General features: G+C 49.3%; 1 protein-coding gene across 1 annotated transcript; it reads right to left on the minus strand.

Moving 5' to 3' along the window:
- Positions 1–241: 241 nt before the first annotated feature.
- On the minus strand, positions 242–21,659 carry Trpv1 (transient receptor potential cation channel subfamily V member 1). Its single transcript, XM_032913810.1, has 15 exons — positions 21,373–21,659; positions 20,569–20,732; positions 20,340–20,492; positions 19,663–19,803; positions 19,263–19,561; positions 18,444–18,623; positions 15,914–16,072; positions 14,205–14,300; positions 11,878–11,948; positions 9,516–9,681; positions 9,045–9,111; positions 7,282–7,601; positions 6,258–6,385; positions 5,692–5,807; positions 242–1,023 (listed from the first exon to the last, which is right to left on the minus strand). Exons 1-15 carry the CDS (start codon positions 21,654–21,656, stop codon positions 851–853), a joined length of 2,517 nt encoding a protein of 838 aa, XP_032769701.1. The 5' UTR covers positions 21,657–21,659; the 3' UTR covers positions 242–850.
- Positions 21,660–23,495: the final 1,836 nt, after the last annotated feature.

The raw sequence follows: 23,495 nt of genomic DNA on the forward strand, positions 1-23,495 counted from the left end.
TGAATGTTTTATCATACGCGCACACACACACACACACACAGGGGGGGGGGGCACAAGCAGACTGAACAGAGAACCACCTACCAACACCAGCCCAATCACTATCACCAAGTTCATACTTGCTATAAAGCATATTTGCAGATACATACATAGTTTATTTATGAATTACAAGACTAACAGCGGTAGGCACATTTAGTACTGCACAGAGTGGGACAGGATTGTGATTACAACAAATGAAAGATCATTGAAAGTTTTCTGCCATGTCCTTTGGGTATGGCTCTGCGTTTTTATTTAAACAGCAATGAAGCTACCATTTTTGTGAGGACTGATATTTTACATCAAAGGGGAAAGTCACTTCTGAAGCAACCTGATTCTGATGGAATTGAGAATGGGATTGTTGCACCCCGGTGTAGCCCACCTTCTCTGGGTTTGCCAAATGATGAAAACCTCCAAAAGTTCTCAGGGCAAGTAAGATAATCAACAGAATGTAGAGGAGAAATGTTCCAGCATTTCATATCAAAGAAAGTAGTTAAAGGTTGTTTTCCTGGACTCAATTTGCTCATAGTCTCAGCCATCAAAAATCGAATAAAACCAGGCTCTAACATGTGTCCAAGTAGAGATTTGCCACTCACTCTGTTTAATAAAGTCCATAAAGAGTTGAAAGCCAAATGTTTGGAGATCATGGTTGGATACACATCTCAATTCCCACACACCTCCCAGTTCCCACAGCAGGCCCGCCGAAGTCCTAGGAATGTGCCTAGGCAGGCACAGAGTGGACCCAGATAACATCAACCCTGCTGGTTCCCTAAGCAGACCACCCAAAGGCCCAGCATTGACCCCTGCATGGTGTCCATTATTTCTCCCCTGGGACCATGGAATCCTTGAAAACCTCAGCATCCTCTGGCTTAAGGGATCCCGTATAATGCTTCAGTTGAACTTCTTCCTGCTGGGTGGCATGTCTATCTCGAGTGCTTGCATCCCTCAGAAGGGGAACCAGGGCAAAGTTCTTCCAGTTTCTCCCTGAAACTGAGAGACAGCACATCATTACCACCCTGGATGCAACAAAACAAAGCATGGTTTGCTTGCAGGCCTCACATCTTCATGTGAATGGAGACCTGGGCACCCTTCCGTCAAAGAAGTTCCTCTTTACAGCAGAGACCATGACTGACAACCACAGGTGTATACAGTGCAGAGATCCATGGGTCATGGAGAGCCCAGTCCACTGAATACATCATCAACACTACACCTTAAGCACAGACCTTAAAAGAGGGGTCTGTGGTGGTTTGAATAGGAATGGCCTTCATAGACTCATGTGTTTAAATGCTTAGTCCATATGGAGTGGCACTATTAGGAGGTGTGACCTTGTTGAAGGAACTGTGTCATTGTAGAGGTGGGCTTTGAGGTTATGTATGCTCAAGCTACACCCATGTGTGCCATGCAGTTCCCGTCTGCTGCCTCTCGGGTCAAGATATAGAACCTAGCTATATCATGGCTCCTCCAGGACCATGTCTGTCTGCACACTGCCAGGCTTCCCACCATGATGATAATGGACTGAACCTCTGAAACTGTAAGCCAGTCCTAAATTAAATGTTTTCCTTTCTAAGAGTTGCCAAGGCCATGCTGTCTCTTCGTAGCAATAAAACCCTAACTAAGACAGAAGTAAAGATTGTAAGAGCCAGTGGACCGGGAACTCTGCTAAGACTGTCGCCTAGAAATGGCTGCCTAAGTAAGACCCAAACAATAACAAGAGACGGGCTAATGCAGAGCAGGAAACCTCCCAGAGTCTCACCACTGGACAAAGAACTACAGGCACCTACGGACTGCTGAGAGGGAGAGTTAGCCTCTCCCAGTGACAAGAGTCCTAACTGGCTGTCCAATACAAAGTAGTTAGCTTTGAAATCATAAGCAGACTCAGCATTACATTTGTGTATATATGTATATGTATACGTATGTATATATGTATATATGTGTATGTATGTATGTATGTATGTGTATGAATGTAAAAGAGAGGTTGGAGGAAGGGACATGGGTAGGAGTTGGGAAGAGAAAAATAAAGTTACTATATTTTCATTTAAAAACATATTTTTAAAAAAATCCTAGCCAGCTATAGTGGCACACACCTTTAATCCCAACACTTAAGACAGATGGATCTCTGTGAGTTCAAGGCCAGCCTGGTCTACATAGTGAGTTCCAGGAAAGCCAGGGCTACATAGAGAAACCCTGTCTGGAATAAAAAAACAAAAACAATCTCCAAGCTCTTAGATCCATGAAATGTCCTCTTCTTGGACAGTCGAGCTCATCCACCCAGGTAATAGCTTACACTTTCTTCCTCCCCCAGGCCCTAGTAAACCTGATACCTCATGAGTTTATCACACACCTGCTTCAGGCCTCACTGCCTCTCTGCCCAAATGGGAGGGTGAAGAGATTTCTTTAACACAACTCCACCCTGGGCAGTCCTACAGTGATGAACACCAGCCAAAGACCACAAGACTTAGGGTCAAGGCCCCACCAAGGCACAGAAGAAAATGCCAAGGGAGACATGGTGACACTGGGCTTCAAATAAGAACTTTGGCGTGGCCTAAAGTCCCACGGAGCTCTTAAGGAAGACTCAGTTGCCAATGCCCGTTGAAATCCTGACTAACTGGCTTAGAAGTATAGACACCCAGTTTGGGAAGTGTCGACCTAGCCAGTTCCAGGGTCTCCAGAGGTAACCGAGGTTCCCACCACCATTCAGCAAATTCTAGTACCAAGTGTTAGGCCAGATGGTTTGGGACAAAGGCACGATATCCTGGGCCAAGAGTCCCCATCCTTTTCTGATCAGGAGCCCTGCTTTCGAAAACCCACACAAAATGCTGGATAAAGCCAGCTCCTACTTCAGGATTCCCAAAGTAAACACTGGATCTAAGACCCACCTACAGGGCTATGATAAAACCTTATCTGTATTCCACCATCACATTGGAACCTCCTCCCACTCCCTGTTAAGAAGCCCCTACGTCAGCCCGGCCTTGTGTTTCACCGACCCCACCTCCTGTGAGGTCAATGAACCTTCCTGAGAGCTGTCCCAGTAAACCTGCCATTTTACTAAAACTGCAGGTCAATTTGATTTGTTATACAGGTGGAGAAGCCATTCATCAAGGCTCCCCGCACACTCCCTAGTTCCTCCAGTTCCCACCTTCCTTCCCTGGCCTTTCTCTCCTGAACCTCCCACATCTTCCTACCACATGCAGCTTGGTGAGAAGGGGTCCCCATTATCTAAATTAAATGGCTATCACCACTGGAGTTTCTACTGTTACAAAAGGGAGAAAGCAAGTAGTGAAAGTGTGAGGTCTAATGTAACACTCCACAGCCTCTGTTCCAAATGGCTACTCTAACCGGATAGCATCTCACTGAGATGTACAGGGTAGAGAGCCATGAGGTCCTTGTGCTCACAGATAAGCTCTAGGTAAATCAGAAATGTAAATACTCAGGGTTGTCTCCTCAGCAGAGGACACGAATATCTGTTTTCTATCCAGAAGGCTGGGGTGGGTATTGTTAACAGCCTGGTGACCTGTGCTATCTGTAGGCTCAGGTCACACCCAAATTCCCCAGACTATGTTTATCCCAGATTCTTTCTCTATAAACCTTTGTCTTGAGCATTGTCTCTCAGTCAACAGAACCCATCCCTAAGGGAGACGTCACATGTAGCTTGGTGATCTCTATGTTGACCTAGACCACAGCAGATCCTTCCCTATGCATTTAAGCTATAAAGCCCATTCGTTTGGAAGAGGCCACATGTTAGCCACACCATGAACTTTACTGTGATAACTGCCACCAGGAAACTCTCCCCCAACCCCCAATGCTGCTGTACTTAATCCCAGCATCTTTTTTATTCTGGAGCTGAGGACCAAACCCAGGGCCTTGCGCTTGCTAGGCAAGTGCTCTACCACTGAGCTAAATCCCCAACCCTTGTTGCTGTACTTAAATTTGACTAAAATAAACTGCCCAGTGTCAGACTCTAGAAGTTTGAACCAACAAAGGCTAACTAAGTAAATAGAAAGATCATGGTAAGCCACTCAGATCACTCACAAAGCAGGCTTTGAGTAGATCTGACAGTGTTAGCACACGTAGCCAATCGAGGGAAAGATAGTGAGCAAGGGTGATAACGTGACCAGGGAGTCTTTCCAATTACATTCCTAGGAAAGTCACAGAACTGCTGTGGACCTGTGTGAAATTAATAAAGCCCCAGAGCAGGGATCTGATACCCAAAGGTGAGCCTACTTTTTCTGTACTCACATGGAATCACATGCTAAACAAGTGCTCAACCACCAGCTACATCCCCAGCCCCCGAGTGAGCCTTTGATGAAATAGATCTCCATATCCAACTATAATGGATGATCTTGGACTGGACTGTCCTGCTCATGACAGTCATAAGCTGAGCAGAATTCCATTCAGCAGATGTGTTTAGGCCTGAGGTGACAGCCGTGAGCTACTATAAACCCTAAGAGACATGGCATTCACAAGAGGAGCCCTATGAGCACCCCATCTCTCTGCTTAGAGACAGCCTTACCAAGTGCAGGACAGTAAGCAGCCATCCTATAGAGCGTGGAGTTTCCCCTAAGCTAAAGAGAAAGCAGCTATCCTAGCAGCTGACACAGCTAGAGTCAGTAGAAAAGAGCACAGGAGAACGTTGGGGTAGTGGTCGTTTTTGGGGTAAGGTGGTTACCCACAAGTCCTTGGCTGAGAATTAGACGTTGCTTGCCGATGGTGAGAGGTTAACAGAGGTGCCTGCAGTGGGGTTGGAAGTGGGGTGGACACACTTAAGCTTGAGTGCAAGAAGGGGGCATAGATGGAGTGCGGAGACACCCTTACACATGTACACACTTGAGGCGATTCCCCAATAACCGAAGTATCTTTGAGGGAAGGTAACCAAATCCAGGTTCCACACTATCTTATCCACAGTGTGAAAATACTGGACCTAAAACCAGGGCAATGTGGTCCTCTACCACAAAAAATAAAAGAGCAGTTAAGAGAAATGGATGCCAAGACCACCCAGATGTTGGGATTAGCTAGGGACCGCTGACTCGTGCTTGCCAAGCTGAGAGCGCTACTTCTGAGACAGTCCACCCCTTAGCTGACAGAAAGTGCTAAGTGACTTATTAATATGTTCAAAAGAGAAGCAGAGGAAGCGTGCTGCTAATGAAGGAATAGCTAGAGGGCCTCTCAGCAAAGAAACGGAAACTTCAACAGAAAGACACGGAAACTCTAAAACTAAAAGGCTTAAAGTTTGAAGTTCAAAATTCTCTGGGTGGAATTAACAGATCACATTTGAGAAACGAAAACATTATTAAGGGCAAAATTAACAAACCCTCCAAGATTTCTGCGACAATACTGCATAGTCTAACACCCAGCTTCCCAAACTGTGGACTATGACCCCATATGGAGTCTCATGACTGAATGTGGGAGGGTCTTGAAAATATTGGCTATATTAAAAGGTTTATGAGCCTGCAACAGCCAAAAATTAATTTGAAATAAAATGGGTAATGAATTGAAGGAGACTCTGGTAGTGTCCCTTGTACAGACAGATGTGTTTGAGGAGATGCACCTGTCACTAAGCATGGGCTGAGATCTGATGTGAGGAAAGTCAAGATGGAGTAGGGACCCCTCCATCCCAGTGTCGGGCCCCTCCCTGCCATGGGCGAATCCAGCACACCTCACCTCGGCCTGACCTCAGGGAGAAGCTCAGGGTGCGCTTGACGCCCTCACAGTTGCCTGGGTCCTCGTTGATGATACCCACATTGGTGTTCCAGGTAGTCCAGTTTACCTCGTCCACCCTGCGGGAGAGGGAACAGGGTCTGGGAGGCCAGCAGTCTACGGCTGAACAGCCCTCATATTAGGTTGGAGACATAGCAGGCAGAGGGACAGCCAGGCCTTATTTTATGGACACCCCTCATTTCCCGCCACACCGCAGGGCTCAAGAATTTTAAACACTGGATTTCTGGGTTTGGCTGTGTTCACCAGGTTGTCATTTTTGGACACCTCAAGTTTTTCAGTGCTTAATGTTGGAAGTTCTACCTCCTCAGATCTGAGATAGGTGTCCTGTGCCCATAGCTGGATCCTATGGTGGCCCCTGGACCTGTTGCTGGTCTTCAGAGTCCCCCATTTCTATGACTAGCCCCAGGGAGCCCTGAGCCTAATCTCTACACCTTCATCGGGCCCCAGATGGGTCCCCCATGTACAGGACTGAGACCAGTTCTCAGCTCTGACTCCTGCTTTGGCCTTACCTGAAACACCACCGGTAGTCATCCTTGCCGTCAGGCGTGAACCCCACCTGCAGCAGCTTGCCAGAGCGGAAGGCCTTCCTCATGCACTTCAGGAAGCTCTTCTCTGTATCCAGGATGGTGATGGCTCTCTGTGGAGAAGGAAACAGGCCACCAGCATGGATCACCCGCTCCAGAATCTCTCTCAGGCAGGCATTAGAAACATGACCAACCAAGGCGATCCATGAAGGCGACCAACCAAGCCTTCCTGTGCTTGGCCGGCTGCCTGCTAATTCCAGGAAGGCAGCCCTAGGAGTTGATGGAGCTCACAAACGGACCATGTGGGGTGCTATGCAAGATCAGAGTCCAGTTTGCTGGGTCTAAACCCTGACCCTGCTACCTGCCAGTTGTGTGGCTTGAAACACAGAGAGATGACATCTCTAGACCTCAGTGGTTTGTCTAAAGATGAGATGCTGGCAGAATTCCCCTCAGAGGATTGGGAAAGGTGAAGTGAAGTCAGGTAAGACAGACACTTAGAGCAGGGCCCGCCATCCAGTCAATGCTTGTGGGTAAGAGCAATGCTTTGATGGTGGGGGATCTGAAGACAAAGAGGAGCCATGCGGCTTAGAAAGAGAATACTTAGGCCCCACCCCATGGGAGCAGTACCCATGTGGTTGTTATCCAGTGCTCACCTAAACCACGGATAACCCATGGGGCTAAGCCGACATCTACTGCCCTCTGGGATTGCTCAGCCCTGGGCCAAATACAGCATCTATCAGTTACAGTATCTAGCTAGGCTCACCCGACTGCTTGTAGATGAGGGACAACAGGGATGTCCATGGGAAGGGAGTCTAGCAAGGGAGCTGATGATGTTGATCCCTGGGTCCTATTGGGCTCCCTGCCCCCTCCTCAATCCCACAAGGGCTCATTCAACCCTCTGTGTAACAGCAGAAGGAACAGGGAGCAGCCTCCAGGCTGCACTCCCCCACCACACACACACACACACACACACACACACACACACACACACACACACTCTGATGCCCACCTGCAGCTTCCAGATGTTCTTGCTCTCTTGTGCAATCTTGTTGACGGTCTCACCCATGAGAGCAATGAGCATGTTGAGCAGAAGGATGTAGGTGAGAATCACATAGGCCAGTAACAGGATGATGAAGACAGCCTTGAAGTCGTAGTTCTCGGTGAACTCCAGGTCGCCCATGCCGATGGTGAACTTGAACAGCTCCAGACATGTGGAATACAGGCTGTTGTAAGAGTTACCTGGCTTGCAGGCAGATCCCCGGCACTTGTGTGGTGTGGACTCCATAGGCAGAGAGTTATTCTTCCCATCCTCAATCAGTGTCACTACAGCTACAGGTCACAAGAGCAAGGGGTGTGGGTGGATGAAAACTGGTCCATACCTCTGTGACCCCAGCACCCCAAAGCAGGAAAGTCACTCAGCCATGTAGCACCTCCCCACCCCACCACAGCATGAAACTGTAGTAAAACTCTGCTTTGTTGAAAGAGTGCTGTCATGATCTGGTAGAGAAAGTGCTTGAAGAAATATGCAAAGCTGTGTAGACCACGCACATACCGAGGCCTTTGAACAGCACACAACCTGCTCTACCTGATGAGACAGGCCTGGCTCACTTTGCCAGCCACACCATGTCTTTTAGAGTCCACTCGACCTGTGGATGTCGAGCAGTTCAAAGCCGAGTGGCCCCTGATAACATTCTTCTCTGCAAGTGTAGCACCAAGCTTGAGAACTGCTAAGCAGCTGAGTCCTGTTCTTACTATACGCTGCCACCACCCGAGAACCCCCTGAGCCCACGCCCTTCCTGTACTGATACGCACAACTTCAAGTGCCACCGCCTGTACCTATCAGGTCCCTCGTCCAGTCATGGGCGCTCATCCCTCTCAGGCAAGAGGGATAAAATAAACGGCAGCATGGGAGCAGAGATGGGCATGTCTCAGGGACCGTCTAACTGCAGACGTCAGACAAGGGCTGAGGCAAAGGCATGTGGTCACAACAGGATGTGAATCAGTTAGAGGGGCCAAGGATCCAGTTGTCCGGGGCTCCCAAAGGCCAGAGCTCAGTTTCAAAGTAACAAATGGTAATAAGGATTATGACTCAAGTGACCGTGTGAATCTACACAGAGTAAAAGGAACCCCAGGGCCATCCTTGCATTGAATAAATTCAATTGTAGAGAGGGAGGAAAACTCTTCCTTATGATAAAATGCCAGAGACTAAAGATGCGAGGAATGGTGGAGTTGGGGAATCGCTTGAAGGCTGGCCCTGTAACTCAGTGGGCATTTACCTGGTATGTATTAGACCCTGGGTTCAATCTCCAGCACAAGGAAAAAAGAAAGGAAGAGAGGAGGAAGGGGGAAGAGGACTGGAGAAGAGAAGGAAAAAAGAGACAAAGAAACAGAGACGGAAGAGAGAGACAGAGACAGATTTTAAAATGGTAAAATTGGGGAATCTCAGTAAGAAAAGAGAAGTCATTCTTATAATTCTTAAAACTTTCTTGTGAGTCTGAAATAGAGTAAAAATAATTTGGGTAAAAACTGAGCAAAAAGCACAGCTATACAGAAAGCCACTAGCACAGTGTCTCTAAAATGACCGAGAGCATCTTATACATTACACGTTCAGGTTCTCAGGCTCATGTCGATGTGCCGTTTATCTATTCTGTCACCTGCAAACATGCTCCTGTCTTCCCTACCTGGATCCTCCTCCCCTGGCTCTGCAGAACCCTAAGGAAGTCAAACAAGCAACAGACCTGCCTCCCTGCCAGCCTTGACTCAGCCTGTTACCTGTGGAAAATCCAAACAAGAACACGAGGTAGACGAACATAAACCGGCAAAGGTCTCTGAGGATCATCTGCAGGAAAGAACAGGCTCATGAAAGACAAGCCCAGCCCTGGGAGGAATACAGGAATGACCCGGGTGTATCAGCCTGGAGTGGCCAGAGAACATGGGGCAGGAACCTTCCAGGGCTGGATTCTACAGTTTTCAGTTCAGACATCACGAAGGAATCACTCACACCTCTCCCGTGGCTTTTGTTCACGTCGGGAGACGGCAGTTCGGGATGCAGAGACAGGAAGTTTGAAGAAAACCTCCATGTCAGGGTCAGTGCCAGGCTGCTTGATTCTTGGGGAATAAATAAGCTAATCGCTAAGCCAATGGCTCCCCAGAGGATACAGAGAGGCGAACAGAGTGCATAGGACAGTATCTCACATCAACAGGGCAAACAGGGCTCTGTGGAAAACACACTTGGGAACCCACCTTCTCAATCATGACAGCATAGATGCCCATCTGCTGGAATCCTCGGGTATAGTAGAGCATGTTGGTCCAGCCCATGGCCAGGGAGAACACCATGGAAGCCACATACTCCTTGCGTTGGCTGAAGTACAGTACCACAGACACCAGCATGAACAGCGACTGTACAAAGCTAGGGACAGAGGCAAAGGAGACCAGCTTAGGGGAAACCAAGAACAAAAGGGCCCGGAGCTGCAAGAATTGAAAGAGTGAGAACGTAGCCATTTGCAGCTGAGACTGGGCTGCCTGCTTCCTTCTAGCCCACACCTCCTCTGCAGGCACAAGGAGCAAAACGTACGGCATGTTGGGATGCAAAGATCTTATTCTTAGAAGCACAATGTAAATATGGTACAGATGTTCCTGGGTTTATAATAGTCACACCCTGCACAATCCATCGTACGTCAAAAATATAAGTGGGAAATGTATTGAATACGCCAACCTACTGAGATGAGTGCTTATGCACATGGCACTGTACAGAGTGAGCGCCTCCCCTCAGGGCTGCCCCGCTGAAAATACTAAAGACTGTGTGGGGGAAACGAGAACAGGCCAAGAGAGAGGAAGACGGGACAAAGGGGCAAGAGCTGTGAGAAGTCCAAGGCTGGCCGCAGAGAGAAGAATCTCACCAGGGTGAGAAGAAGAATCAGGCTGGGGAAAACCCAGTCATAAAGAGAGAACAGCAAATGGAATATGGTGGCCTATACTGTCACCCCAGCACTGCAGATGCAAAGGCAGGAGGCTTGCTGTGAGTTAGATCAGGGACCAGATTGGGCTACATAGTAAGACCCTGTCTCAAACAAACAAAAGGAATGAAAACTCTAGAAAGAAATCCCTCAAGGGGGGTTGACCACGAGTTGTAATTTAGGGGCTTGAATTTATGGGAAATTGCACCTGCTTCAGGATGTGTGGGAAGAATTAACATTGTGTACGATGTGTACTAAACAAGGGGAGATTAAGGGAGGTAGCCTCAGGGCAAACAAAACATGTGTTAGGACTACTAGGAAGCTGTTCGACAGTTAGGGAATTTTACAAAGGCATACATACAAATGCTGACTACTGACTAACAAAATATTATGTAATCACATTGGGGTGACGGCAGACAGGGAGGAGGATGCTAAAGCCTTGTCTATGTCGGGATAGGTGGCAGAAGATAGAGGGTTTCAGAGAATGGGAAAGGTTAGGGGCAAAAAACTGGTTTGGCCTTAAACACTTTTGCACTCTTGTGATTTATGTCAGCATGAATGAGTAGTTTTGATAAAAATGAATGCTACGTACCTTTGTTTTGATAGAATAAAACTATATGTTCTACAATCATAAGTATAATTTCATGTGTGTGTGTGTGTGTGTGTGTGTGTGTGTGTGTGTGTGTGTGTGTGTGTGTGTGTGTGTGCTAACATCACTACAATGTGGCTATACCTTTTGGAAATGGAATCTTGAGTCTACTGGCATAGCGTTATGTAGAAGAACATTTCTTCTTTCAGGAAAATCAGCATTGTGACAGCCAGTTGCTGCAGACCCTACAGCTTAGGCCTGCCCTTTGGGACTAAAATAAAGGTCTCTGAAGATCAGAGTGGGAACATGAGGTTTATAAATCGTAGGAACAAACTAGTCACGACAGCACTAGGAACCAACTCCTTAATCACACACGACAAGAAAAGTCCCAGGATTGAGAGGAAAAGGGAAGGAAGTTTAAGTGAAGATCCAGGAGCCCCGTGGTTGAAGGCCTCTGTGCAGGGTGGGTTCTGCAGGTTCTAGTCGTCCTTATGAGCAGAGGCTCTCTGCAGCACATGTGCCTTTGCTCATTGGTCTCCTCTAAAAGCAGCAGCTCTCACCCAGGAGCACACACCGCCCCGGCTGCTGCCTCCACCCACAACAGGGAGAGAGCTTTTGTCGGTATCTAGCTGTGGACGGTTTTGATACTCAAGACAAGAAGATGAGGGATAGCTGCTGGCACCTAGCAGGGAGAGGCCATGGATGCTGCTAAATGCTCAGTGTACAGGACAGTCCCTTTCCCACCCACTGAAGTATCTAGTCCAAGGTGTCATGAAGCTGGGATAAAAAAAACTGCCTTACACACTGGAAATTCCTGATGGCAAAAAATATGTGTACTTCACCTCTGTCTCCCAGTGTTGACCCAGTGAGTGGCACCTGACTTATCTGGCAGAGTAAACAAGAGCTGATATTGATTCGTCTGATTAATATTGTTAGAGTGCCTCCCACCATTGCTTCAACATGCTTACTGAGGCCCTACTATGTGCCTGCTCAAGCATAGGTGAGAGAATGAGGGAAAACTAGCCTCAGGGGGTCAAACAGAGCATGAAGCACCACTTACAAAAGTATCTCACTGTAGCTGTCCACAAACAAACTCTTGAGGGATGGTCGCCTCTGCAGGAAATATTGAATCTGCAGATAAACAGACAAAGTGAGTTTCTTGGAAGTGTTAGATGTGACTGAATGGGAAGCTCCCAGAATTCTTTCATCATGTCATCATATTGGAACACTGGGATGGGTTCCAGCAAGGAGCATGAAGAATGGAGCAGCAGTAAATCAGGCTAATGGGGTGGGTGACACTATGTGACCCATGGAGAGCTTTAAAAACCTAGGTTGCGATTACAAGTGTATTACAAGGCAATTGAGGAAAAAGGTCACCAAAATCATGTCAGCTGCTGTGATCCCAGGGCAGGGTTGAGAATTCCCTCTCTTCTAGTTTGCTCTCCCACCTCCACCATCCTGTTCTATATTGAGCACAACATCATAGCAAGAATCCCTTTACGCAGCCGCAACTGAACCAACTTGCCACATCCACCTTTGGAGGCTGGGAAATCCTCTCCAAAATACCTACACGCATTGCCCCCAGCTTAACCTCTGTTTGCTAAGAGGTGCCCACCTGCTGCTAGGGCTTTCTACTTTCTTAGATAATGTAAACCACAACTGCGAAAAGACAGTGTTTCCATGAAGACAGGGCATAAAAATAAAAATAAGTGCGGTGTTGGATGAGAGTGTCCCCAGAGGCTCGTGGGTTTGAATACTTCATCCCCAAAATGGTGGGACGGTGGGACGGTGGGACTGTTTGGGAAGGACTGAGAGGTGTGACTTTGCTGAAGGACTTGTGTCACTGGGGACAGTCTTTGAGGTTTCGAAAATTTCTCTTGCCACCATCCTCATCCTCAGTGCGCTCTCTCTCTCTCTCTCTCTCTCTCTCTCTCTCTCTCTCTCTCTCATTCTCTGTCTCTGTCTCTCTCTGTCCTTCTCCCTCTCTCTCTCATTCCCTCTCCCTCTCTCTTTCTCTCTCTTTTCTCTTTCTCTTTCTCCATATCTCTGTCTCTGTCTCTGTCTCTGTCTCTCTCTTTCCCTCTCTCTCTCTCTCTCTCTCTCTCTCTCTCTCTCTCATTCTCTGTCTCTCTCTCTCCCTCTCTCTCTCTCCTCTATCTCTGACTCCTGTTTGTCATTCAAAATGTGAGTTCTCAACTGCTGCTCCAGCCCCCAGCTACCCCAACCCCTCCATTCCTCCATCATGATTCTAACCCTCTGAAACCATAAGGCCAAATACACCTTTTTCTGTAAGTCTCCTTGTTTATGGCCTCTCATCACTGCAGTGGCAAAGTAACTAAGATAATAAGCGCGCGCGCACATACACACACACACACACACACACACACACACACACACACACACACGGTGACGTTCGGAGGTTAAAATCACAATGATCGGTTTGGGGATTTAGCTCAGCGGTAGAGCACTTGCCTAGCAAGCACAGGGCCCTGGGTTCGGTCCCCAGCTCCGAAAAAAAGTAAAAAAAATCACAATGATCTAACAGGTGTAGTACTGTACACTGGTCATCCTAGCACTAGAAAAGCTAAGACAAGAAGATCAAGAACTCAAGCAGATTAGGTTACACAGGGAAACCTCATGTCAAAAACCCAGGGCTGGAGAGGTGGTTAAGAGCACTGACTTCCAGAGGTCCTGAGTTCAATTCCTAGCAACCACATGGTGGCTCACAACCATCTGTAATATGATCCAATGCCCTCTTCTGGTGTGTCTAAAGATAGATACAGTGTACTCATATAAATAAAACAAATGTTTTTAAAAGATTAAAAATTACATAAATTTTTAAAAGACCATAATGATTTCAAATTCTGCATTCAGCTCTCTTTTCATGTCCCTGCGTTTTCACCCCTGCCCTAAATTTTACTCAAAGAAAACCATGTACTCCCTAAGCTCTAGTTTTTACAGAGGAGTTGACATAAAATTCTAAAAGGAGCCCTCACATTCAAGGAAAAGACCCTGGTTCCTGAGGAGAATCCACAGTCAGAAAAGTGCTTACTGTGTGAGCAGGAGGACCAGCACTCATGAAACAAAAGCCAGACACAGCCGCATTTCACTGTTAGACTAGTGCTCAGTATGAGTGCTAGGTAGAGGGCCCCTGGAGCTTCCCAGGCAAGCAGTCAAAGAAAAGACCCTTCCCACAAGAACAGCCATGAGACTTAGCAGTGGAGATCCACTTGATCTCCACGTGCCCCTGAGAATACACTGGGTGGTCCCGAAACCCGGCCATGAACACCTGCGGGTTTTCAGCTTTACCCACTCAGCTCTCAGCCCTTGTTCTCCCAGTGTTTGTCAGCAACAGTAGAAGCCCACAACTTGTGAAGGGATGCTTACCCCTCGGAAGAAGAAGTAGACTCCTCCTGACACAGACAGGATCTCTCCGGTGACTCGGAAATAGTCCCCAACGGTGTTTTTCAGCTTATAGGGGGGCTGTAAGGCATGGAGGAGATAACTCATTCATCCAGTCAACAAACACTCACCAGGTGCCACCAGGTACCAAGTCTCATAATTAAGACTTGGCTCCTGGGGGTTGGGGGATTTAGCTCAGTGGTAGAGCGCTTGCCTAGGAAGCGCAAGGCCCTGGGTTGGGTCCCCAGCTCGGGGGGACTTGGCTCCTGCCTAGGGAGACAAGCCTCCATTAAAAAGAGAGAAACAGGCCTAGCAAGCTGACTCCACAGGAAGACTTGCGCTCTGCACAGGCCTGAGAACTCATTTTGGTCCCCAGAATGTCACTGTGAAAGGACAGAGATAACTCCCAGTAGTTGTTTTTTTTTTCCAATTTCCACGTGCAAGCACACACACAATCGTCATACACATATACAACAACAACAATAATGTTAAGGAGAGAAGCGTAGAGACAATGAGTTATCATGGGACATCTGCAAGATGGTCCCTTTGTAAGACTTGCTTCCCCAAGTCTCTGGGTATGAAAGGATCCTTCCAGTGCTGTGCTATTCCCCAAGCAATGTCCCTCCTGTCCAGGGCTCTGAGTGGATGAGAGTGGGTGACAGGGTAGGTGAAGGTACTCTTACAGACCTGCTGTGTTATAAATCCCATCCTTCCCACAGCCTATGGTGCCCAGCTGCTCCACCAGGAGGTAAGGTCAAAGCTCACCATGGACGGAGCAGAGGAGGGGGGAAGCTGTCCTCCACACACCCATGTGTACAGTCCTAGTGTTTTAGCCACATTTTCTGGAAATGCGTGTCACTGGGCCTTTGCAAGTGCTAGCATACTCACTTATCCTACTTATTAGCATATGTCTCCTCTCTCTAGCAAAATGTGTGTATCCTTTCTTTTTGTTACTTTGTTTCAATGCTGGAGGGCTGGGAGTCAAACCCAAGGTCTCGTGCATCCTATGCCAGCGCTATGCCACTGAGCTATACGCATACCATTTTCTTTTCTTTTCAAATGAAGTCACTAAGTGCCTTTTATGCACAGACAGAACTCCAGTTTTTACGCCAAATTTACAGGTAAAGTGGTCTAAGTATAGGATGGAAAATTCGTGCCGTGGGTATTAAATGAGAAGGACTCGACTCAGAGACTTAACGGAGTCTGTAGCTCAGAGGAGGACAGAGTCTCACCCTAAGCTGAGCTGAGAGATAGCACCCAGCCCAGCACAAAAGAAGTATTCAAGGGGACAGGCCTAAGAAACAAATTTGTAATGAATGAGCAGGTGAGCTAAACCGTGCAGGCCAGCAAGTGGAATGGGGGCTTCCACCACCACGTGATATACAGGTATCCAGCCCAAGGGTGGCTGCCTCCCCAGTTCTGAGCCCGATACTCAGGAACTTCAGTGCTCACATGTTCAACCTCCCAGAACCTTACTGACTTAAAAGACAAAGTCCAGGGTTGGGTCAGCCTACAAGAGAGAAACTGAGGGAGGCCAAGGAAGCGAGGCTCTCCCATCAGTCTCTCCACCTCTCAGTGAGCTACGAAGGGTATTCCCAGGCAAGTCCTGGTCCTGGAGCCTACAGCATCTTAGGGAAATGCCTCACCCCACCCCAACCCCAACCCCCAAACAGGGCCCACATTCCTGGCCGCACCAAGCCTTCCACAGGTCGATAGTAGGCAGCCGCGGTAAAGATGATCATATACAAGCAGTAGACGAAGAAGTTGAAGTAGAAGATGCGCTTGACAAATCTGTCCCACTTGTCCTGTAGGAGTCGGTTCAAGGGTTCCACGAGAAGCATGTCATGACGGTTCTACGGGAGTAGAGAGAAGCGAGGCTCACTGCTGCACTGGCAACTACCAGGATAGCCACACCAGTCTGTGGTGTTCCTCACACCCATGTAGCCCACACAGTTAAGGAAGATTATCCCCTCAGCATGCCAAGCAACCACAAGTCACCAGACGTCTGAGGCATTGTACAGCCAGGGCCTGGGGTTGGTCCCTGCTCTGCTGTGGTTCCTCGACTGACCAGGTTCATAGCTTCAGCGTCTCCATGAGTACACTGACTGGTGAGAAACTGGGTAGGCCCTAAATCAGTGGTTCTCAACCTGGGGGCAGAACAACCCTTCACAGGAGTTGCCTAAACCCTCAGAAAACACAGATATTTGCATTGTAATTCATAACAGTAGTGAAAATACAGCTATTTAGTAGCAATGAAAATAATTATGTTGGGGGATGGCTCACCACAACATGAGGCACTGTACTAATGGGTGGTAGCGCTAGGAAGGTTGAGAACCACTACCCTAAGGGCTCACTTAAGGACTTCAGTATTTACCAACCATCTAATCCCGTCATTTCTAACAATTGGCTCTCTTCACTCCCAGACAAGATGGCCCTTGGGAAGTTGAGGTTGCCTTTGCGCTCTTTATTTCTCCTGTGTACAGCCCCAGGTCAGGCAGAGACAGCAAGTACCTATACATGATGTGTCAAGGGACCTAAAAGGCCTGTCCTGGAGCAGGGGGATGGTGCCAAATAGTGTCATTTGAAGTAGCCTTTAGGCAAACGTCTCATATCCAAAGGCTTGAAGGCTCATGGGACCGAGGGTGTATAGCAGATGAGTCCAAGGTAGCTTGTCCTAGCCTCTCTACCGTGCTTAACCTCTACCACAGAGGGCCTCTAAAGAGATATTAACTACAGGGATGATCTATTACTTGGAGTAAAATGGTCATCTCTGCCTTCCATCAGTGTATCAGCTCAAGCCGAATGACCCACCAAAAGCACTGGGGACATGAATTGTTGATGGCTGTCCCTGAGCTTTTTCTCCTCCAAGTTAAATTCCTCAGTCTGTGAGGAGGCCATGCTCTAATCGGACCTCCCTTTTAAGAACTCAGAGGCCAGATTCAACATGGCAGCTTAGGTAGGGCTGACAGGGCAAAATAGGCCAGGCCTCACCTTCCTTGGACTCTGGTCCTATAAATACAACTTCATCCAGTGAGGCACGATAGCAGCCCCTGATGGACTTCAGCTCCCAAGTCTACTTCTGAAATTTGCAGTATGACTTTAGGAAGAAAGGACGGGTGTGGTGGCTTATAGACTACTCAGTTAGTATCGCCGAGCCTTCACTCAGAGCCAGAAATACTAAAATGCCATCCTTGGGACACAACGTAAACTCTAGATGAGTAGCCAAAATGAAGAACCTACCAATGAGTGGAATGAGAAGGCAGAGAGGCCGCTGTGCAACTCTGAAGGTCAGAGCACAGCACCAGCCCAGAAGCCGAAAGAGAGAAAAACAAGCACCACCAAGGAACTTGACCCTATCAGAATGAAACCCTTTTCTAAGTAAAGGGTGCTGCGCATGAAATTAAAAGGCAAAAGACAGACAGGGAGAAGTACACTTCAGCATGAGCAATAAAGACTGGTTCATTCAGAAGCCAAGAGTATCTATAAACGAGGAGAAGCCAGCACACAGTCCTGTAAACCTTTGGAGACCCACCAAAGAAGTACAAAAGGCCAGCAAGTTTACGTTTGTGTCCCGAGGATGGCATGTTCCTCCTCACTGTGGGGTGTGGTGGCCCTGCTTACAGCCCTGGCACTTTAGAGTGAGGAGGATCAGGAGTCCAAGGCTGGCCTGGGGTACAGAGCAAGCCCAGTCCCCAAAAACAACAAGAAGAAATATATTGGGTGGGCAAACTTTTTGATATGGAGATTCCAGTTTAACATATCTTTCAGGGAAAATCCTGGGGCTCGTGTCTATCAACAGCCTGCAGTGTAACTGCAGATAGCCTGACTGTCCTGTGGGTGAATGCTAGGCAACAACTTTTAAGCGAGACAGACGCCTGCGAGCTAATATAAAGTTAACTGCAACACACGTCAGTAAGCGAAAACAACTGCTTGCCCTCCAGTGTGCTCGGTGTGATCCTGCTTACACAAATAAAAAGGTTCCATGAAGCTTTCTACGTGACATAGAGAGGAGAGCTGTCCTTATCTCTGTACTTCTGAGATGTTATCCTTTTTATGAGCTAATGGCTGCTGTTCATTTGCTAAGGGAAACACAAGAGAAAGGAGGTGCAATAGGTCTACAGGACACGGGCTCGTGGCCGTAGGTTTTCAGGTGAGAAGTTAGATGGTGCTGGAGCAAGGGCAGGGTCAGGCTGGGTACACGTTGTCCTGGCCCTGGCCACTCACAGGGGTCTCACTGCTACTGTAAGCGATCACCTCCAGAACCGAGTTCTTCTCACAGGTGTCAATACAGGACAGGTCATAAAGGGAGGAGTGCACCGGCCCATAGGCCCATTCGGTGAACTTCCTGGATAGGTGTCGGCACTCGGGTTCATGGATCTCCCTCTGGAGAATGTAGGCCAAGACCTGTGGCAGGAAGGAGATCCCTATCAGGCCAGTCCAGGCCATGGATGGCCTCCCAGGCAGGCTCTTCTGACAAATGCACACAGCTTCCTAGCTCCATCACTCAGACAACCAGGCCAAGCCCCAGCCACTTCCCCACTTGCCTCTGACCTCAGCTACACCCACATCGGGTGCATTCCTCCGGGGCCCCAAGATTTACCGTCCCTCTGTGAAGGACAATGAAGTTTTCTAGAAAACTTCAAGCCAGAAAGAAATAATCAAAATCTAAGGAATAAGCCAGTCATGATGGTTCATGCCTGTAATCCCAGCAGCATTCAGAAGGCTGGGACAGGAGGGTGTGGCAACTCTGAGACCAGGCTAGTAAATTACATGCCAGCCTGGGCTACAGAGTGAAACACACACACACGCGCGCGCACACACACACACACACACACACACACACACACACACCTTGAGTCCCTGTGACAAAGTTGGAAATTAGAAACCACCATGCTGGCTTTCATGGTTTCTGCCCACAGCTCGCTCCTTTGGCCCACATTAACAGCCACATTAGCTGGTAGAATTAGTCTTGAACACACAGTGTTCTATCCAGCCACCCTCGCTGCCTGGTATCCACAGCCCCAGGCCAAAGCCCCAACCTACCCCGATCTTCCCACTGCTAGCAGCCAGAGCCAGTGGCGTGAGCCCCTTCTTGTTGGTGATCTCTTCCAGCTTCAGCGTGGGGTGGAGTTTGGCCCCCAGGATCAAGATCTCGTTGTACATGCTTGTCACGAACTTGGTGTTGTCAACTGTGTTATCTGCCACCTCCACCAGGGCATGAAGCACCGTGTTGCCCACTGAGTCCCGGGCGCTGATGTCTGCAGGCTGCCAGGAGTTCTGCAGCAGGAACTTCACAATGGCCAGCTGGTTGGTGCACGCAGCCAGGGACAGGGGCAGCTCACCTGCAGCCAACACAGGATCCCCAGTGGAGCCCCACAAATGAGGCTAGTCCCTGGATGATTGGGCCTCTAGCTCCCTCATGTCTACCACATGGCCTCCCTACCAAAGTAGAAGCCAGGCCTCCCTTTGGTTTTCTTGAAGAAGTCCCCGTTAGCGGCAGCCTGGACATCTGCTCCATTCTCCACCAAGAGGGTCACCAGCGTCATGTTCCGCCGTTCGATAGCAATGTGCAGTGCTGTCTGGCCTACAGAGAGAGGTGCACTGTTGGCCTTGAGATTACAGTCCTGTGGGGGCCCAAATAGATGTGCCCAGGGAAGAGCCCTGGGCAGGTAGCAACTGCTTCTGGAAGAAGCACCTAGAAAATGCCTGCACAAGCTCTCGCTGTAGGAGGCCAGGATCCACAAATTAGGCCAGGGAAGTCTTAAAGCAGCAACAAAACAACAGAATAGAAGGTACCAAGCTGCAAAGGAAAAAAAGGAAGGGCAGAGGGAGGATGGAGAAAGGAAGTGAGGGAGGGAGGAAGAAAGGAGGAGGGGAGGAGGGAGGAGGAGGGGGAGGGAGAAGAGGGGGGAGGGAGGGAGGAGGGGCCAGAAGATGTGACAGTAAGGGATAGGACCACCAAGTCAGCAGGAGGGCAGCAGAGATCCCAGGGCCACAGGAGGAGACTGCAGATGACAAAGGGCGGGGATCAGAACCAGGAGAAAGCACAGTGACAGGGATTGGGGCAGTCCCCCCAGGGTGTAGATGTTCTGTAGCTGTACCAGGCCACCCCCACCTCACCCTTGTAGTAGCTGTCTGTGTAGCTGGCATTGACAAACTGCTTCAGGCTGTCTGTCTTCCGGGCGACGTCCAAGAGCAGAGCGATGGTGTCATTCTGCCCATTGTGCAGATTGAGCATGGCTTTTAGCAGACAGGTCTTTCCTGTCTCTGGGTCTGAAAGGCAGAGAGAGGGTCAAAAGCAGGTCAGGGTTGGAAAAGGCCCCTGGGAAGCCAGTCCTCACAGGGCCACCTTTGAACTCGCTGTCAGTCAGGCGCTTCTTGCTCCTCTGCAGGAAGGGCAGCAGGCTCTCCAGCTCCTGGCAGTTACTCTGAGCCACGGCGTCGAAGATGCTCCTGCGATCATAGAGCCTCGGGGGCTTCTCACCAGTGGAGACGGAGTCCTGGGATGACTGCCTGAGAAACAAGTCATACCCCATCTCAGGCCCGGCAAGGAGTGTGACTAAGCCCCAAGGCAAACCAGTCAGTTCAGGAAACACATTTAACTGTAATGAGGGCCCTGGGATACTTGTGTCCCCGACCTGCCCCTGGCATAGACGACTTGGAGACAGCTTTTGCTACTACTGTCACCTTGTCTTCCACCCAGCCCACCTGCCTTCCTGCTGGGGCTCAGGAGACAGGAGCCTAGAGGGGCTGGGGTGGTTGGCTTGGCCCTTAGGAATGAAGAGGCATCTTCGTGCTTCCCAGAAGCCATCCTGAGCCTTGCCCTGCCTCAGAAGAGACTCCTCACCTGTGCTGTTTGTCTTCTTGGACCACAGGATCCTAACCTTGAATGTGAAGCTGAAGTACTTGGGGCTGGTGAGCATTTGGGGGCCTGGGTAGTTAGCATATGCTGGCAGCTGGGAACAGCATGTACACTGCAGCAACTGTGACCGTGTGTCCAGCGAGATCACAAGAGGGTGGGCCAGACCACCTCCGAAGGCTCCCCAACTCCCCAGCTCTGTGACATTTAATGGAGGAACAAGAACCCTTTGTGGTGCTACTCAACGGCTGGGACTGCCACTTGGGTTTGGGAGGGAAGGGCCTCCAGACTTACCTGACAGAGGCAGGTCCATCCCCAGGCCTCTGGATAGTTAGAACAGAGCTGACAGTGATGATAGGGCAGGAAGCCAGCCCGCCTTCCTCATAAGGGCAGTCCAGGGGAGAGGCCTCCTCCGAGTCACCCTTCCCAAAAAGCCGGGTACGACTCCTGGTAGTGAAGATGTGGGGCTTGACTGGAGGTGGCTTGCAGTTAGGGTCTCTGTCTGGAGGGTCCAGGCAGGAGTTCTCTTGGGGTGGGGACTCAGACTCCTCTGAGTCTAAGCTAGCCCGTTGCTCCATCCTTTCCAGATCTTCTATGGCCCAATTTGCGACCTGTGGGTAGCCACAAAGATGAGGTCCATCTTGGGGACCACAAATTCTCATCCCCTCCCCCCATTCCTTGTCAAACCCCACCCCCACCCCTTGAAGCAGGAGCCTCGAAGGTACAATTAATAGTGCCTTGCAGAACTAAAGTTTTCAGGGCGGGGCCTCCCACGTCAGCAGCCCTGGGGAAACAGAACCACTGTGATTAGCAAGCCCTGTGGCCACAATGACCGAGCTCCCCACACCTCAGAGCCAGCAAGGTCTGGAGTGCTCAGCTGCCTGGGCTGCTCTCCCTGAATCCCCATATCAGAGTGCAGAAGCATTGTGGAGGAATTCAGGATCAAGACTGATGAGGACGACCAAGCCCCAGAGAGCCAGGCGGTCTGTGTTCACAGAGGAGGAGGAGGATGACCCCATCTGTGCTGCAGAACTTCTGTACTAGGAGCCAGCAACCACACTTACTGCCCGACTTTGCCCTTCCACAGAGCTTCAGCAACAGCAACCGCTGTGTCAGGAGGGGATTGGTGAGCATGCACACACATGTGCAGCAGTTAGCGTGCCTTGGGTCACTTTTGTGAAATTAATGTGTTTCAAGCACCCCAGTCTACACTTTGCCACATCATTTGCTGTGGGGCTGGCAGGTGTTCTAGACTCGAACCTCTGTAGAGGTAAACTGGCTGTTCAGGTGAGTTCACTCCACTCCCATGTTCTTCCTCCACCTGCTGGCTATCCTGCTCCCTGGTGCCCAGGTCTCTCCTGAACCAAAGGCTTTCACTCCCAACCTGCCTCCACCTAGACTGCATCCTCCTCTTCCCACTTCTCAAGTGCCACCTCCCCTCAGGATCCAACATGACTATTCCTACCTCAGCCAAGCCCCGTCACCCCTGAACCTTCAGAGTGACCTTTCCATCTTGATAACCCTTTCAGCACAGTCCGCCTTGTCGGCCAACTGTCTCTGTCCACCTGCTTGCTTCCTTCATGCCCTGTGGCCTCTTGCCCAGCAGAGACTTTGCCTAAAGAAAGCCTTGATGTGTCCCTCCCCACCAAGCCTCAAAGAATATCATAGAAGAAGGGCCAGAGGTCCATGCGGACCACTGTGAAACAATGCCTTCTGGACAGGACAGGATCGCTGCACCGGGGACTCACAGCAGCCGTGGTTTCCTGTACAAGATCAGTCGAATCCACACTTTGGGGGATTGGGGAGGGCTAGGAGTTATTGGTAGTAGTTGGCTGTGAGAGGGAAAAAGTCAGTTTTCTTCAGAAGTGTAGCCCCTGCAGGTTGTCTGTACTCCAATGGATGTTCCTATACCCATGCACATTATGTCTATACTCGTTTCATTCAAGAGGAGGGGGAGTGGGGAGGAGGAGGAGGGGGAGGAGGAGGAACAGGGAGGGAAGGGAGAAGAGGGGAGGAGGAGTGTGGAGGGGAAGGAGGAAAGGGAGGAGGGGGGAAGACGTGAAGTTGAGAGGGTGACATGGGGTAGCTTGAGGCTAAGAAGGTTAAGAGGGTGCATAGGATCAAACATTGATTCGTGTATAACATTCTCAAAGAAGACATTTTAAAACATATTTTTAGTAAAGGAAAGGTAGTACTGGACTCTGTGAGAGAAATAAAAGTCATCAGACATAGGCTCTCTTCCTCCTTAGTTCACGGTTGGTTAGGGAAATGAACATTCCAGCTGCGTCTGCACTCTGGAAAGCAGCCACTGACAGAAGTGGGAGAGGTCTCTTGAGTCCTGAGTTTTCAAGGGAAAGTTCAAACCCCGAGTACAAGGCCAGGCCAGGCCCATGGATCTGCTGTGGACTAATGCTCAC

Source organism: Rattus rattus, chromosome 9 (assembly GCF_011064425.1).
Source record: "Rattus rattus isolate New Zealand chromosome 9, Rrattus_CSIRO_v1, whole genome shotgun sequence".
NCBI classification, from domain to species: domain Eukaryota; kingdom Metazoa; phylum Chordata; class Mammalia; order Rodentia; family Muridae; genus Rattus; species Rattus rattus.

What these genes read in the sequence shown, in the direction of transcription:
- Trpv1 (XM_032913810.1), bottom strand. Translation starts at nt 21,656, where the DNA reads ATGGAGCAACGGGCTAGCTTAGACTCAGAGGAGTCTGAGTCCCCACCC. An exon ending in TCTACTTCTTCTTCCGAGGG is followed by an intron (nt 11,949 to 14,204) that starts GTAAGCATCCCT and finishes GTTTATCTGCAG; the next exon opens with ATTCAATATTTCCTGCAGAG. An exon ending in AGAACATCTGGAAGCTGCAG is followed by an intron (nt 6,386 to 7,281) that starts GTGGGCATCAGA and finishes CCTTCTCCACAG; the next exon opens with AGAGCCATCACCATCCTGGA.